At 31.7% G+C, this 17,536-nt stretch overlaps 1 protein-coding gene across 7 annotated transcripts; it reads left to right on the forward strand.

Moving 5' to 3' along the window:
- Nucleotides 1–4,279: 4,279 nt before the first annotated feature.
- On the forward strand, nucleotides 4,280–13,994 carry LOC101267374 (protein SCAR3). 7 transcript variants are annotated; one of them, XM_069293626.1, is made up of 10 exons: nucleotides 4,310–4,729; nucleotides 5,245–5,273; nucleotides 6,992–7,155; nucleotides 7,414–7,537; nucleotides 7,620–7,752; nucleotides 9,398–9,465; nucleotides 9,622–12,625; nucleotides 12,754–12,855; nucleotides 13,334–13,441; nucleotides 13,612–13,994. In XM_069293626.1, exons 2-10 carry the CDS (start codon nucleotides 5,254–5,256, stop codon nucleotides 13,654–13,656), a joined length of 3,768 nt encoding a protein of 1,255 aa, XP_069149727.1. In that variant the 5' UTR covers nucleotides 4,310–4,729; nucleotides 5,245–5,253; the 3' UTR covers nucleotides 13,657–13,994. The 7 variants fall into 7 exon arrangements, with proteins under 7 accessions (XP_004233023.1, XP_010316810.1, XP_069149728.1 ...); XM_069293628.1 differs by having other exon boundaries at nucleotides 4,364–4,729; nucleotides 7,403–7,537; nucleotides 12,751–12,855; XM_010318509.4 differs by having other exon boundaries at nucleotides 4,403–4,729; nucleotides 12,751–12,855.
- Nucleotides 13,995–17,536: the final 3,542 nt, after the last annotated feature.

The raw sequence follows: 17,536 nt of genomic DNA on the forward strand, positions 1-17,536 counted from the left end.
TAAATAGTCTTTCCTATCAATGTGTTTGTATTATTTTTATTTTTAGTTTGATTAAAATGATATATTTTTTTTTGATAATTTTTTAATTTCAACTTTTCGCCAGATATGCTAGTTTAAGACTAATTAGATTATAAGATCAATAAATACGTTGATACATTCATGATTTAACATATCTTTAATATAACATCATCAAATTAAAAAAAAAATCTTTCTTTTTCGTGTTAAACTAAAATTAGACAACTAAATTATAAGTGAGGATATTTTATTCCTTCGGAGTTTTGAGACAAAATAAAGAGCAAAAGATCTAACAAGAATCCACATGATTGACTGTAATTCTTGTTTCTTTCTTTGATGAGAAAGTTGAAGACTGTGATTTAATTGTCTGCTTGGATAACTTTTTCGAAAAGTTTTTGACATAATGATTTTTGAATAAGTATTTCGATGAATGTTGTTTTAAGTAATTTTGTTATAAGTAATTTTATCGAAAATATTTTTAAAAAACACTTGTTGTATTATTGAAGTGTTTGCTTTTAAAGTACTACTATTAATTTTTTAATTAAAAATATCTTTTTAATCCATATATAAAATTTCAAATTTTAATTCGTTTTGAATGATGATATTTATTTTTGTTAAATTTATTATAGCCGACTCTAAAAGAGAAATTAAAGCCAGATATTGTCTAAAGTGTTTTTTGTTAAATCAAAAATATGCTTCGCCTGAATTTATCTTTTTTTTTTTAATCAAACATAGGAAAAGCCGATCATATGTAACACTTTTGTCGTTAAATGTCTTAATCTTAAGGAAGAAGTTCCTAATGTTATGCTGTAATGTTATTCCTTTTCTTGAGTAAGTACGCATAAGAGAATAATATATTTTCTATCATGTTTTTTTTTGTTCTTGTCACGTGATTTAATTATTATATAATAATTGAATTAAATATTGAGAAAATTGAAATATAGTTAAATTTTTTATTTTCAAAGATATGTCGTCATCCAGTAGTAGTTTCATTTGGTGAAAAAATATTCACGTGAAATTGTAATATCAAATCAATTGATGCATAATATATGTACGTATTTATATAATATTTAGAAGATTCTCAATATGAGTTAATTAAATTTTTATTAACAAATAAAAAATCTAAATATATAATGAACAATTGAGTTTTTAATGTGTTTGAATATAATGTAAACATTGTTAGATTGTATTATAGAGATTGTAAATAAGTATTTATCATATAATATTATATTTAGAAGATTCTTAATGTGAGTTAATTAAATTTTTACTAACAAATAAAAAATCTAGATATATAATTAACAACTGAGTTTTTAATGTGTTTGATATAATGTAAACATTGTTAGATTGTACTATAGAGATTGTAAATAAGTATTTATCATTACCACTTCTAAGTTAGCGCTTTCGTTAAAACAGTTATGACTAGTTTAGATAAATATAATATATGACGATTATTTAAATTTGTAATTATTAATTACTGTTTAGAGATTAAATTTAATATAATTATCACTTGTTACCGAAGAAATAGAGTTGTGTGAGTACGTATTCTTTCTTACTTTTTATCAGTGTATTATATTAAAAGTAAATATTTTTTTTTCTACATAACTATTTATTCTTATCATAACAATTATTTTTACAATTAATTTAAGTACTAATACAGGCCAATTTATATTTTCGAAGCCTAATTAGTCATTAGATTGAACAATTTAGTTATACTCCAGCTAAAATAACATACATAACAACTTAAAAATAAAGAAAAAGAAAAAATATTTGAGAATATGATTATCAATGCAAAATAATAACAAATTACAAATTTGTGATATATATTTAAAAAATTACTTCACACAATAAAATAGGGAATCAGAGAAAAAAAACCTTTTCTTTTTAATTAATAGCACTTAAAAAAGGAAAAGTAGAGTATATTTCTTAGGGAAAATACCAAGTATCCCCTCAACCTATGTCCGAAATTCCAGAGACACACTTATACTATACTAAGTCCTATTACCCTGAACTTATTTAATAAGTTATTTCCTATCCCTTTTTAACCTACGTGGCATTAGTTCAAAAAAAAAGTCAACAATTGTTGAACCCACAAGATAGTGCCACGTAAACTAAAAAGAGGTAAAAAATTATTGGTAAAAAATTATTAATAAAATAAGTTCAGGGATAATATCACCTTAGTATAGTATAACTGTGTCTCTGAGATTTCGGGCACGGTAGTCGGACATTATCCCTTTTATATTTAATAGTTAATATAATGGCGCGGTGCCGTGACCTACCATACACGGCGGAATAAACAAACGCTCATGGGAACCCCCAAATGTTTTCCCACTATTCAAATAAACAATACATAAAGATAAAGGGCAACATTGTCATTCGTCTGCTCTTCCCACCAATTCCGGACACTAAAATGTACTATAATCATACTGCAAAATTCCAATTTACCCCTTCAAATTAAAATTGGGGGTCGTAATTACCCCTTAAAATAATGAGTAAATTTTAGATTAAAAATATAAAAATCATATTTGTATGTTATATCTATAGTTTGTATAGTTACATTTTATAACAAATTTTATTTTGCTATGATTATTAATTTGTATTTTTTGGTAATACATATATATACAAATTTATATTTATAGCTGCTCGGTTAGGATCTCCGTCCTATCTACTTCCTCACTCGCTCTCTTTGCTGCGAATTTTCTGTAGGAAAAAATACATAAATTAATACATTTTAAAAAATAATTATTGATTTTAGCGACACTTTTTAAACAATATTGTAATAAATTTGTAATATGTATTAAAAGTTAATTATGTATTTAATATATTTGAATTATAATTGTTTTTGAAACATATTATGTTTGTTTGGTAAAAAAATTTTACATTGTATTATAAGTGTATTAAAATGCGTGATATATGTATTATTCATCATTAAAACTTATATTATATGTGAATAATAAATTATTTTTTGTAATATGTATTAAACTTGTATTATAAATGAACTAAAAGTGGTTAAGTAAAAGAAAATATAATTACTATAAATGGTAAATATTTTTTTATTATAGTATATTTATGTAAGTTTCCCTTTCCTGTATTAAGCAATATGGGCTCTGAAGCCCAGTAAACACTTTTAGACGACTGCCCGAATCAAATAGGAGGGCAGAACCATTTATCACTCTACTTAGATGAAGCCCTTGTGATTATTGAACGTAAATCAGTGCACGAGCCTATGCAAACATGTGTTAAAAGAAAAAATAAATTCCTTTTTTTGAGCTCTCGAATCATCAATTGGATAATTTTTCTTTGACTTTTGAAAACTTGCCTACAAAAAAAACGAATTACTTTCTACCAGGCTCATACGTATAACAAATGGGTCTATTTATATACTTTTTCTGTAATTATTTTTTATACGACACATATGTATACCGAATGAGTCTATTTAGAAATTCAAGGACTCAATCGTATGGATATGTAATATACAGGATTTCCAATCCTAGCAGGAAAGGGAGGGAAACCGATATATTACTTCCCACCGGGTGAGAGGTGCACCTAAATCACCTACCCACTCATCAAACACGATGTTCATTTGACCTGCACTGATGGGGTAATAATAGAAAATATAAATATTCGGTGATTCAAAAAGTGACTTTTCATTATTCCTAAATTCATACTAATGAAAATTGACTAAACAAATGTTCAACTTTATAACTAAATATAATGATAATGTATTATCCGGTCAGTTACTTTTTTTATTACAAATAAAAATAAAATTCTCCTATCAAATATAAATAAAATGAAAAAGAAACCGTTCGCGCTCTCATAACTCAAGTTGGATAACTTTCAAACAATTCAAAGAAATTTTTTTCGAAATATCATTTATTGAGCGGTCTTTCGTCCATCTATTATTTAATTGACTAGTCCTTTATATTGAAATGAGTGAAGGATCAAATGATTTGATAATTCTTCATGAGGGGATGAATCTAGAAAAATTTGAATCAAAGCTCGGAATTTTTTTCTTATCCTTTGTCATAATAATATCTCATATATTTCAATATAAAGTAAATGACAAAAAAATATCGGTCAATAATAAATAAAATGAACTATGACTGTATTATTTAGTTTGAATAGAATTTTCCCTAAAATAAATACAAAGGGTAATATCAAATTCACTTAAGGAGGGTAAAATGCAATTTGATTAGTCTTTAAGGGCAAGACAGTCTTTCTACTGTTGTTCAACCTGTAATGATACCACCCACCCAGGAAGCATGGCTTGCAGAGTTGGCAATGTCGTTTCTCTTTGGACGAATTCACCATTTTCACTCTGAAAACTATAGACCCATCGTTTTCTCTCTCTACATATACAAGTTTTCTCTCTCTATACATCACTCTCTCTATCTAACCCAGTAGTTAAGCTGCTCCACTCCTTCAACTACCCCTCTTTTACTTTCTCTCTCATCATTTCATCATTTATTTCTCATATATTTATTAATTCTCTCACATTCAATTAAAGAATACTTGTAGGCAAAGTAGAAAGAGAGAGAGAGAGAGAGAGGTGAAACGGAACGATGCCGTTGGTGAGAACTGCGGTGAGGAATGTGTACGGATTGGGAACGCCGGAATTGTACCGAGACGCCGAGAAAGAGGATCCAAAGGCGGTGCTTGACGGAGTTGCAGTCGCTGGACTCGTCGGGATCTTGCGTCAGCTCGGCGATCTCGCTGAGTACGTTTTTCCATTTTTCACAAATTTTTTGAACACATTGTTTTCATTCTTTGCTCTTTGCCAGCTTTAAAGTTCAATCTCAGTGAGCGTTTTCCGGAAAAAGTTTTATCTTTGATTTTTTTTGTTGAGTTCTATTTTGTTATATTGTGGTGAAGTTGAAGTAATTTCTCTGAAAAAAATCGAACTTTGTTTGTACTAACTAAACGGATGTATTGCTGAATTCAAATTAGTTGAGCTGAAATTGGCTAAATTTCGAATTAAGTTTATAGCTTAGTTAATTTACACTTTTTTTTCGATGAGAAGGAATTATCTGATTTTGCTCCTTTTTATCAGCATATTTCTTTCTTGTTGTTTTTAATCTTTCATAATTATTTCCCTAGTTTGGTGCATGCAAAATAAGTTGTTCCTCAGCTCCACTTTTCATGACACAAGTATGTTAGTTTGATTGGTAGATTATATATAAGTAGTGAAATAAAATGTTAATGTGGTTTAAATTTTCCTTTGCATCAATGCAGACTTGACTAATGATAGGGCACAATGAAAGGTAAAGATTCATATATGTCATGCTACTAGTTGAGAATAGGTTTTAGACTTGTTAGAGAACTTATAGTATTATAGTTTTTATTATTTATTATATATATTTGAAATTAGTTTTCATTTTATTATTTAGTATGACGATGATACAAAATGAGCTTAAATGAAGAAGTCGGGATTCATATAGTTCACCTCTTAACTTGTTTGAGAATGAGGTGTAGTAGTTGTTGTTTGATTTGGATTTTTGAAACTATACTAGTGATGTTAAACACTTCTGGCTATTTCAATTGGAAAAATGTCATTTGAATTAGGAGAAAAAAGATGTCTTATAAATAAGAAAAAAGAAGAAGAAGGTAACTCCTTTTTGTGTTTAATTTGGTTACTTCGGATCTACCTAAGTTAAGTTGACTGAATTTTGTGGAAAATGAGAAAAGGATAAACTTTTGATTTGAAGATAGCAAACAGATTTACCAAAGAAATTTGTGGTAAAGGGTTTTGTCATATTGACTCTAGAGAATTGTGAAGTGAAAAAATATTTAGACGAGTGGGGTATATGTATAGTGCGTTCAACTTACTCTATGGCCATTAAACTGAGAGTAAACTTACATATATCTCGTTCCACCAAATGAAGACCAAAATTACTATAGAGCAATAGATAATAGTATGTACCCCCAATCTTTTTAGAACCTTGTGTTGATCTTAAAGGATAAGGCAAAATGTTAAACACTTTTGAGACTTCACCTGTTTAGACTTTAGCCAAGCTGCGAAAACCTGCTTATTTTAATTAGTGTTTTTATGTTGTCAAAAGTAGTTTTTTGAAAAAGTGATTTTGAAGATTAGCAGTTTGTGTTTGGCTAATCAATTTGGTAAGCACTTTTGCCAATATTAGAGCAGTAATTTGCACTTGGCCAAGGCTGCAGGTGTGTTTCTGGGAAAAAGCTACTTTTTTCCAGCTTCTGCTACTATAAGCTTTTAATTTTACCATACAAACACCCCTATTCTCTAATATAAACACTTTTGGCTTCTCAGAAGCTTGGTCAAACATATTATTATTGGCTGTTTGAAATACCCCCTGCAACTTATATATCAATATCAACATCAGCTCCAAATAACTGATGGCTAATTCAGAGCACTTAAGTTATCTGCAGATATATGTATATTAGAACTAAAACTCAGAAAACTATCCAAAAGCAACAAAAGAATTCTTCCCTACAAAAATCAAATGCGTAGTTAAGCACAACTCATTACTTCTTCCTCCAAAAGGCAAGAGCCATTAACCTCTGATAAGAAGGGAAGTTCACCACATTGAACTCCTCTTCTTTTTCTTATACATGGTATATAATAGAGTTTCTATACCAGCTTGCATGCACCTCAACGATTTCACAGATACTTGCATCTTTACACCAATACAGGATCATGTATCAGGTAACTTTACCTATCAAGGCTTAGGCAGATGGGAAGAAATCACCTTAATTTTTTGCCTCTGCTAGAATTTCAACCTTGGTATCTCATGGTCTTCATTAAAACATCATTGACCGGTAAGCTATATCCTTGTGGGGCGGGGCTCACATTAAACTACATTTTGACAATGCTGGCCCAGCATTTACCATTTCTTAGATGGGTTATAACTACAACGTATAATCTGTATGAGCTATATCAATTCAGGACTTCCTGCTGAGTTTTTGAATGCTTAAAACATAGTAATTAAGAGAAGTTTTGTACTTGTAGATTTGCAGCGGAAGTGTTTCATGGCTTACAAGAGCAAGTGATGGTTACATCCTCGAGAAGCAATAAGTTGGTTGTTCGGGTGCAAAAAATTGAAGCTGCACTTCCTCCACTTGAGAAATCAGTATTGGCGCAACAGAGTCATTTACACTTTGCTTATACAGCTGGTATGACTTTTTAATCTCAATTACTGGATTTCTTCTACTGATGATAGAAGATAGTGGGAACGGGGGTGATTTGGTTTTATTTATCTCGCTCAGATATATCTATCTATGATACAAATGATGTTCCAAATAGTTCCACAAATGAAGTGTTGGTTGTAGGAAATACTTCACTTTCGGTGTATTTGGAATATCTATTTCCGCAGATCAAATGGCTTCTTTTCCTGCTCGAGTTTTTTTTTTATGGAAGCAGTTGGTATGCAGGATCCAATTGGCATGCCCGTATCCGTAGTGAACAAAATCATTTTATATACAATGACTTGCCAAGATTTATCATGGATTCGTACGAAGAGTGTCATGCTCCGCCACGCTTGCATTTGCTTGACAAGTATGTGAACTCACCTTTATAGCTATATTTGTATATCCTGATTGCACTGTTACACTCATAAAATTTTTACTTGTCTCTTCAGATTTGACCCTGGAGGACCTGGATCTTGCTTGAAAAGGTATTCAGATCCAACTTTCTTTAAGAGAGCATCTGTTGGGTCAGACGAAGAATATATTGCCAAAGTCCTTAAAGAAAAGAAGGGTCGGAAGATTAAGGTATCTCACAAATTATTCTGAAATACCTGCCACAGCTTAACTAGTGTAGATTGACTTGGGATTTTTATGAGCAGTATCCTCGTATCTATTCACAGGACACAAAGGATATTATAAAGTTGAAGAACTACATCTTAAATAGTAAAATACAAGTACACACACATCAATGAAAGCCTCTCCATAATGTGCCTTGCATATAGGTAGAGCCAGAAGTATGCTGTATGGGATAGGTTAGAACCATATAATTAGCAAGGATAGCTAGAAATTGGATTCATCGGGAGAAGATCATCTATGTCAAATATATAGATTTAGGAGTATAAATTTGTATTAGTCTATACACATAGATAAAGAAACATAAAATGAGATACAATTATTGAAAACTGAATGAAATGAAAATGAAATTAGCTTTGATTGTAAACTATCACATGAATTTAGCAGATTAAAAAAAAAAGACCAGTATGTTAATTAATAACATGATGGAACTGTCTTTTCAACAAAGAAAAATTGCAACCAGATCTTTTATTGTTAAAGTTCTTTTCAAGCAAATAACTCAATAAAACTAAACACCGATTCCTCACTGGTTGATACATTTAATAGAGCAAAGAAGCATATCAACAATATCTTTTGCACAAATTTATGAAATATATTCAAGTGGTAGTTCATATTATATTCTCTTTTGGACATAGCATTTTCATCTAAATAAACTAAATTAACTAATATATAACTTACACTGTCAATTGGAACAAAGAAATAGGGCAGTTCGGTGCACTAAGCTCCCACTATGCGTAAGGCCTAGGTAAGGAAGGACCGCGACATTGTCCTTTCTTTCATCTTTTCCGCATTGTCTGTTTAGCTTTTGGGTTTGAAGAACTTTCTTTGTGTGGAAAGCTATATCTCATGTATTGATTACTATCCTCGAATGGGAGAGAGGGCATAAATAGAAACCTAGCAGAGTCCAAAACTAAATAGTTGTATTAGTTTATACCAAATATTAGGAATCCACTGCCAATATATCAATACAGGGTTGTCCTTTTTTCCTTTATTTTTCTTGTTTTGGGGTTGCTCATTGGAAGTTGTTGAAGGTGTTTGGCTTTAAAAAGAACGTTGAGAGGAAGCCGGGGAAGGAGACACAACCCATGAGCATACCAGTGCTTGACATTGATGACATCTAACTTTGCACAGTGAACATCAAGCATTTACTAGAAGCACAAGTTAGTACTGTCTGTTTATAATTGCATTAATCTTAAGTCTTTCCATAACCATTCTCCTAACAGAGAACGGGAATGAAAGGTGATACTATATGTGCAGATTGAGCATAAGATGCAAGGGGGATGGGCTTCTTATGTGTCATCTTTCCATAAGTAAAAATTGAAAAGGATCAGAGCTTATTTGCACTGAGATTTTGTTCTATTCCCTGGTATAGACTATGGTCTTTTGTTTAACGGGGTGTTACTTCGGCCCTGAAATATTAGAATATACTTTCTGTAGTGCTTCTTATAATAAGCTCAAAAAAGGATTTATCTCCATTGGTATTTTCCAACAAGTGCATATGAATGTTAACCAAAAATTTGAGCTATTGCAAGCTTGTTTCTGTTTGGTAGTAATTTCAAGAAGTTTTCTAATGCAAATATGTGTCAACATTGAACAGAAGAAAGGATCATGGAGGAGGAATGGAGAAGTCTCTCGTAGTGCGTCTATGCCCAATTATGGCAGTAGGTATGCATTTCTTGTCTTCTCTTGCGGACAGAAAAGATGGAGAAAAAGTGGTGACTTTAGAGAATTGATGTATGATAGGGAGGGGGGTAGGGGGAAGTATATTTGTAGCTTTTACAGATCGGAATTTTCTGAAATATAACTTTGTGATTTTTGCAGAATGCAATTTGCTTATAGAAATCTCGATAGGCGTCCTTCCTGGGTTCAGAGTTTCTCCGCATATGATACAACCCTCAAATCTGACATAGATTCGAGACATGGGTCGGGTCTGACGGACTATGTTTCACAGACAAGTTTCTCTATTCAACCTGAAGATGGAAAATCTGAGACTGTCTCGTCTACAATAAAAATGCAGCACAATCAGTCGTTTGATTATTCTTTTCTCGAAGAAAAGAGTGATCACACTTTCAATGATATTGACAAAGATTTTTCACAAGAGCTAACTGACCTTGTTTCAACGTCTGTTTCTTGGAACATGAAGCTACCTGACACGCAAGAGTCTAAAGGATCCTTTGATTCAACTTCACAGCTTCATCTTAACAATACATTTAATCATGATTTTCCTGAGGAAAGACGTGAAGTTGTTTATGACGACATTGGTAATATTGTATCCGAAGAGCAAGCTGATCGTTGCACATCTTCTATTACTTGGAATGATAAAACAGGACGTGAGAAACAAGAATCTAGAGAATCCTTTTCTTCTCCCTCCCAGATTCATCATGATAATTTGCCTGATTGTGCTTCCCCTGTTCGAAAAGGCGATGATGAGTACAGTGATATGGGAAACAGCTTAACAGAGGAGCAAATTGGCCGCAACTTATTGCCTGTTGCTTTGAGTGATAAGATGAGAACTGCTGAAGTAGAGTCTAAAGAAATCTTTTACTCTCCGTTACAGATGAATCCAAGTGCTTCCATAGAAGATGATTCTCCCAATGAAAAGCTTTGGGTCATATCTGATGAAGAGAGTAACAATTTTCCACAAGGGCAGGTGGTTCTTAGTTCACCTTTCTCAAGTAGCAGTGTTAAGAATGAACAGTTGGACCTGAGTATTCAGAAGTATGATTTTGATGAGAGTTTGGAGGCACTTCAAGAAAATCTAGTCCTAGATACACAGGTATTAGATATAGCAACTTCTGAAAATATTCAACAGCAAAGTTCTGAGCCGGAGGCTGAAATTATACAAAGGTCAATTTCTTATGAAAGCCAGTTTGATGACATTGAAAGTGAAAGCGACAGTTTTATGGATGCACTTAACACCATTGAGTCAGAGTCTGAAACTGATTTGGATTGCCAAAGAAAACGAGCAATGGAGCTGGAGTCTAGTTTGAAGACTGAATCATCCTTGAATGGAACCCATGTAAATAGTGCAGAACTTTCTGATCGGAATTTGTCTACTCCTATACCCGAGGCTGCAGCCAGAAATTCCCCTGAGAACCGTGGTTTTGGTGGTAAGACCAACTTGGTATCTGCTGACTCTGATCCTGGAGATTTCTCCTTCTCTAACAAAGTAAAACGTAAGGAAATTCCAGAGAATATCTCTTCAGGGTTTGATGAGATTTTATCGTCTCCGCAGATTGCTGGAATTACTTTAAAACTAGACAGTTCTATAGATGTCCCTTCAAGTAAAAGATCCAATTTTCTGGAAGCATCACAAGAGGAACCACTTGTTAGCAATCATATCACCTCTAGCCCTAGAAATCCTTCTTCAGCATTGCCAGTGGTCAACAAGATCCATTGTAGTCCTTCCGACTCTGAAAAACCTCCACCCCAACTTCTTGCCACTCCTAAAGTCAAATTCTGGACAAATGGTGGCTTGCTCGGGCTTGAGCCCTCGAAGCCGCCAGATGGTGTAATAAATAGTGTTGGTCAAGTTTATGAATCTAATCAAAATGAGGAAGTCATTGCTTCAAGGCAAGATCCTGTTCCCAGCAGTGAAAAGCATACAGGGAAACAAGATGATGTACAGAATACGTCAAGAGAGAAAGCTGATTGCCAAAATTCTGGTCAAGGAGTTGCCTTTTCTATTAAGAACATATCATCAAGATTTTCAGCCAAAGATTTAGATGTCAAACTTGACAAGTCAAGTAATTTATACCAGCAAAACTGCACTGGTAAGCCCCTTCACAGTTCTTCAAATGGATATGGTATGACATCTAGGACAATCGGTACAGTTAGTCCAGAATCCCCTATTTTAGCTGGTCAAGAGAACGGAAAGAATTCATCACGTATTCTTGAACTAGGTAATAGATTGCTTACAAATGGGTTCCATGGGAAACTCTCACTTGGTTGGAATGATAAGACGGATTCAGCCAGTTCTTTCAACACTGGAAGCAATGAGCCTATAAATGACTACCAACAATGTGTGGGTAGAACAATCAAAGACTTCCCAGGAAGAGTGTCCCCCTTCACATCACCTCCTTCATCACCCCCACTTGGACATATGAAAATTTCATTCCAGCCAATAGACAGCATTGAGACTACGAAACTGAAGCTCAGATTTCCTGAAAGCAATAATGATATGTTTCCTTCATTTCAGCTAGTACCAGAGCCTTCTATTCCTCTGCAAGAAGTTGGTTCAGACTCCGATGATGACACATTTTCCGGATCATCTCCCGATCTATCAGATGATTATCTTAGCCATCAGTCTGAGTCAAACTCTGAACAGTGGGAATCTGGTAATTTCCCTAATTTAAAGGACCAAGAAGTATACAATGCTTTGCATAGAATATCATTAACTGAGTCAACTTCAACATCTTTCGAGAATGGCCGAACAACTCATCAGGATTTGCACACCTGCAGTAGAAACCATATTCCTTTTGCAGAATCCTCTCTGGAGGATTCTCCGTCTGATAACTTATTTGATCTTCCGGTTCTGGATACCCAGCATTCCTCATTCAAGCATGGAGTAGGTAATACTACGTCTGCAAGAGATTTTCTAGAGCCATTGAAGGAATCTACACCACCTGCTCCACCTCTTCCTTCAATGCAGTGGCAGAATATGCAATCACATTTAGATGACGAACAAGATGATCTACATCTTTTCTCCGAACACCATCATGTGTTTGATCACAAGGAGCCTGGATCGACCATTTCCCATCAACCTAAGCCTCCTCCATTCAAGCAAAACCAAGTTATTGAATCTGCATTTACATTGAAAAGCAAGGTATTCTTCCTAACCCCACTACAAAATATCAAAAGGAACAGAAATTTTGTTTTAAAGGTTCTCTTTCTGCTTTCATATCCCACTTGGTTAAGTAGGAAGTGACAAAAAGACATTTACACATGCAGCAGCCACAGTCAATAGACACAACTGGGCAGCAATTTGCTGATCATGCTGGAAATGGCAGAGGAATCAATGAAAAGGAAGACTTCCTACACCAGATTAGAGCAAAAGTGAGTGGTCATTATTGTCCTATTGGTGATTGAATATTTGTCTGCAGTCTGGTTTTGATATTGATTAGTGCAGCTATGTTTACCTTTTTTATCTGTTAATTTTCTTTAAGCCTGAGTGAATTTTCTGAATACTTCATGAATTTTTAGATTTGGAAAATCAGCTAGCCGTTCTTTTTGAATTAGATATTGGATAGCTAAGCTAGTTTTAGCCTGTTACCTCAATGGGTTCACTAGCATCTTTAAGCTCCATATTTCCTTGAACAACTACCCTCTAATTTTCTTTCTCATGAATGTGACCCACCTTCTGTAGGTAATTGTCTTTCACCCTTCTTTGAAATGTGAGTAGGGGGTTGAAGTACTATGAAAGTATGTTCTTCATACTTGAGGATGATGAAGCATCTGATGATAATAATTTTCCAATTTTATGTCATTTGACGAATTCTCATTATCTACATTCCTTTTTTGTTGTATGATTCAGTCGTTCAATCTTAGACGAACTGCTCCAGCAAAACCAACTGGAAATACAGTGCCTCCAGCAAGCGTCAAGGTCAATGCAATATTGGAGAAAGCCAATGCAATCCGTCAGGTATCAACATTATAACCTGCATTCTTCTCTCCCCTTGTACAACCCCTACTCCTCGAATCCTCACACTCCTGGTCACTCCAAGAATAATGGAACATAAACTACCAACACGGCGAAACTATCCAACTTATTCCTTTTTCATTGACTTGTTATTTTAAACTTGTTGTATTCAGGCAGTTGGAAGTGATGATGGAGAAGATAACTGGAGTGACACTTGAAATATTTTTCAAGAATGATGACATCAATCTATCAAACCCAAGCCTGTATAATTTTGCCTGTGGAGTTAGGTGAGTGTGTGTGTAAATAATTAGTTGTTATCTGTAAGTATTTTTAGGTCCCTTTTTGTATCTCGATTAGCTTTTCACCTTAGGTAGCTTTGAACATTGTGCTCTAAACTCTAGTATGACCCAGCAACATTTTCAAGGCATAAATTTATGCATAAGCCACCTCTCTTTTAATGTTTTCAACATCTATGTAGTAATATTTCACAGCTTCGACTGCACGTTCTTAGAGTCCTAACAATTGTTATACTATATATTATGTGAGATTCTCGTAATGGGTTGGCATGATAGATTTATTACGTGTTCCTTGAAATAATGAATGGTTCAGATTTCCTGCTGAAGTTGCTTCCATGGCTGACCCCCCATAGATATGGAAACTAAAAACATTAGCAGTTGGACAAAGTGAAGCTTAAAAGTATTAAAATTGAGATGTTTCTCTAAATATATAAATAAAATGTACAAGCTAAAAGTAATTCATCGAGACATCCAAAGTAGAGAAGTTGAGGTAATAGTTGAAACATAAATAGTAGAACAAATGTCTCTAAACAATGGGAAGTGACGAGTATAAAATTACATTGCTTCCTATGGTATCGAATTAATTACCTGTGTAATTATAATATATTATTTTCTTAAATTTATTTTGTAGCTTATTAGCCGGCTGTTCACGACTCAAAAAGTTTCTGACCGTGTCATGGGGAAAAGTTTATTTTTTTTATATGTATAATAGCTTGGGTTTTGATTGACTTCTTCACTGAAAATTAGGGTCAATCTCCGAGAACCATGGCAACTTGAATTAAAAATGTTCTGTGCTAATAGTTCCTCTTACCAAAACAGGAGAGCACCTACCTGTACACAATTACTTGAGGACAATATCAGAGGCGTGATGTGATAGTTGAAATTTTCGTCCTTTCCTATATAGATATTGTATCGTGAAAATTAATTATTTTTTGATAAAATCAAGATGGATATTATGATCCATCATTATTTTTAAAGAGGATGCAAATTCTAAACTGGAAAAAGCAAAAGTGAACGAAGAAAATACTAAATTAATCAGTGAAAGGATATGCATGAGTTATTGGACTTATAGAATCTTTAAAAGCAAGTTGTTCATAATCATTAATCAAGATTCAAGATATACAGCTGTGGAATTACTTGGTAAAATTGACTTCTCTTATCAAGAAATGAACTTTTGCTTAAAAAAAACACCTTCTTTTGCTTGTTTCTAAAATCTGTTGAGGCGTGTTTTCCTTGTTTTCTGCTACTCAATTAATTTGTTTTTTACTTTAGAATCTTTTGCAACTACTGTCCCTCTCTTTGCGCTGTTTTTTTTTTAATATATATTCTCGAGGGTGGACAACTTATAATAATAATAATATAAATAATTTATCACTTATCTAGTAAGTAATTACGCTTTTATGTAATCGATTTCGAATTTTTAATTTGCAGGCTCATGATATATAAAAGCAACTTTCCTGAAAGGGATTAAAAATAGTAAATAAATAAATAATTTAATCGATAACGTTTCTACTATCTTATCAGTCAATGTGTTGTAAAACTTGATTTGATTTATGAATTTTTTGTCTTTTATTATTTTTAGAATGAGTAGTATTCAGTTAAATAATTGGACAATCAATTAAATAAGCTAATCGAGTACTTCGATAAGAATCTTATTAAATTAAATGAGCTACTACATGCAAATTGCAATAGGCATTTACTACTTCTCAATTAAAAAGTAAACACACTCATTTGGAGTTATGATCATCGAATTCCTTCACTGCCCTATAACTATATAAATATAATACTAATAAGTTAATTAGTTTGATAAAAAAAATAAGATAAAATAGTACCACATTTATTACAGATCATTTATAATATTATCCCGTTGACCTGGCATACTCTTTGGAAAAGCTTTAAAATAAAAATACATTTTAGATTTTGAATTTTAAATTTGACTGTAGTTATTAAGGCAATATGGGAAAAAAAAGAGAAAGAAAGTATTTCTCTTTCTTTTTTTATCATCACAGTTTAATTCTTGAGAGTCAAATAATATAAACTTTTAGTAATATTTAAAGAGTATCATATTAACTGGAGAAGAATTATAACTTATAATATTTTTCATGTAAATTACAAATATTTAAAATTTTAAACATTAGATTATTTAAATTTAATTTAATTTAAAAAATAAATTAATTGACTTTCATAAAGTAAGATATAAAATAAATAAAAAAGAATAGATATAGTAACAATCTAGTAAAATAGATAAATAAATAAATAAAAAATATCTATTTTTATCATATAGAGGCCTCCCATTAAAATGAACCTTAGTGAGTACCAAATTAACAAGAAGAAAAGAAGTTTCCATAACAAGTAAAGACCAAACAATAGAATAAAAAAAATCGTACCCCATTAAACCTTATCTATTTCTTTCCAAAAAAGCCATGTGTTTTAGCTAATATCCTAATAACAATTAATTAATTTAGACCTAAAAATAAAACAATATCTTTTGAGAAAGATGCATGTATCTAGAATATATCACTTTTATCTTCTATAATATCAACAATTATTATGTTAATAATATTTTTTAATTGTGATGATGTATTTCCCAATTCGTCTTCAAGTTGGTCTTTAATTGGAGGAAAATAATATTAATTACAGAAGAAGATATGAATAAAATAAAATAAAGAAAGGGTTTTCTTCCCTTGATTAGTTTAAGCAACTTAGTTATCATCCACAACAGCACCAACATGCAATTTAGCCTTTCCAACACACCCCTAATATGCTTTTTATTAGCTCAACTTTTTTTCCATTTTCAAAAAATTTAGATATGGTCAAAACTTTTTATAATAATCATTTTTTATAATAGCATTTATAAAAATAATTAATTTTAAAAAAATTAATATTCATTTTATTTTTTATTTATCTGTAGCATTATTCTACTTATAACAACGATCATCACACATCATTAGTTACACTCTGATGAACCCTACTCAAATATTGATTGCCTTTCAATATAAATATTTTTTAATTCTGCTACTTGGATTGAGATAGAAGATCGATGTGATTGTTAAGGGAAGACTATCATTTATTATATTATATTATTGAGAGTTTGGGCGAAAATCTTCTATAATTAAAGCTCATATTTTCACTATGAGGTTAGACTATACGAAACACGCTATAATTATATTATCGTTTAACTTGATTTTTTAAAAAAGTTTTAAATCACTTCAATATTGCTATTTATAGTGGTAATTATTATAAGGGCAACTAAGTGGGAATTAATTTGAAGAACTAATTACAATTACCATAAGATTGAATATTCTACATATATATTCAACAAACTTTTGAAATTTTTTGAAGCATAAGTTATAAAAGCAAGCAAAAAGAAAAAGTGGATACATCTTTTCCATGTAAAGGACTTCATTCAATGCTTGTCATTTTTATACTTACTCTGTTAGTATTTAATTGTCTACTTTAGAAATAACACACGTATTAAGATAATAATAATTAATATAATAAAATTATAATTTTCTCTTTATTAAATATAATTTCAAAAATAATAAATTAAAACTTTAAATTTTTAAAAAATTTAAATAAAGGTATAATAAGAAAATATTTCTTATTTTTCTTAATTGATCAAAATTGATAAGTAAATAGAAACAACTAAAAAGAAATATGAACGAATAAATAAATAAATAAATAAATAAAGTATAAAGAATAAAAAAAGAAAAAGTTTTGTGTTGGAAATGAAGAAGCTCTACTACTTTTGTAGTAATAGCCTGTTTTAATCAAAGAAAAGACTATATAACTTTATTAAAGG

This window comes from Solanum lycopersicum, chromosome 2, assembly GCF_036512215.1.
Source record: "Solanum lycopersicum chromosome 2, SLM_r2.1".
NCBI classification, from domain to species: Eukaryota; Viridiplantae; Streptophyta; class Magnoliopsida; order Solanales; family Solanaceae; genus Solanum; species Solanum lycopersicum.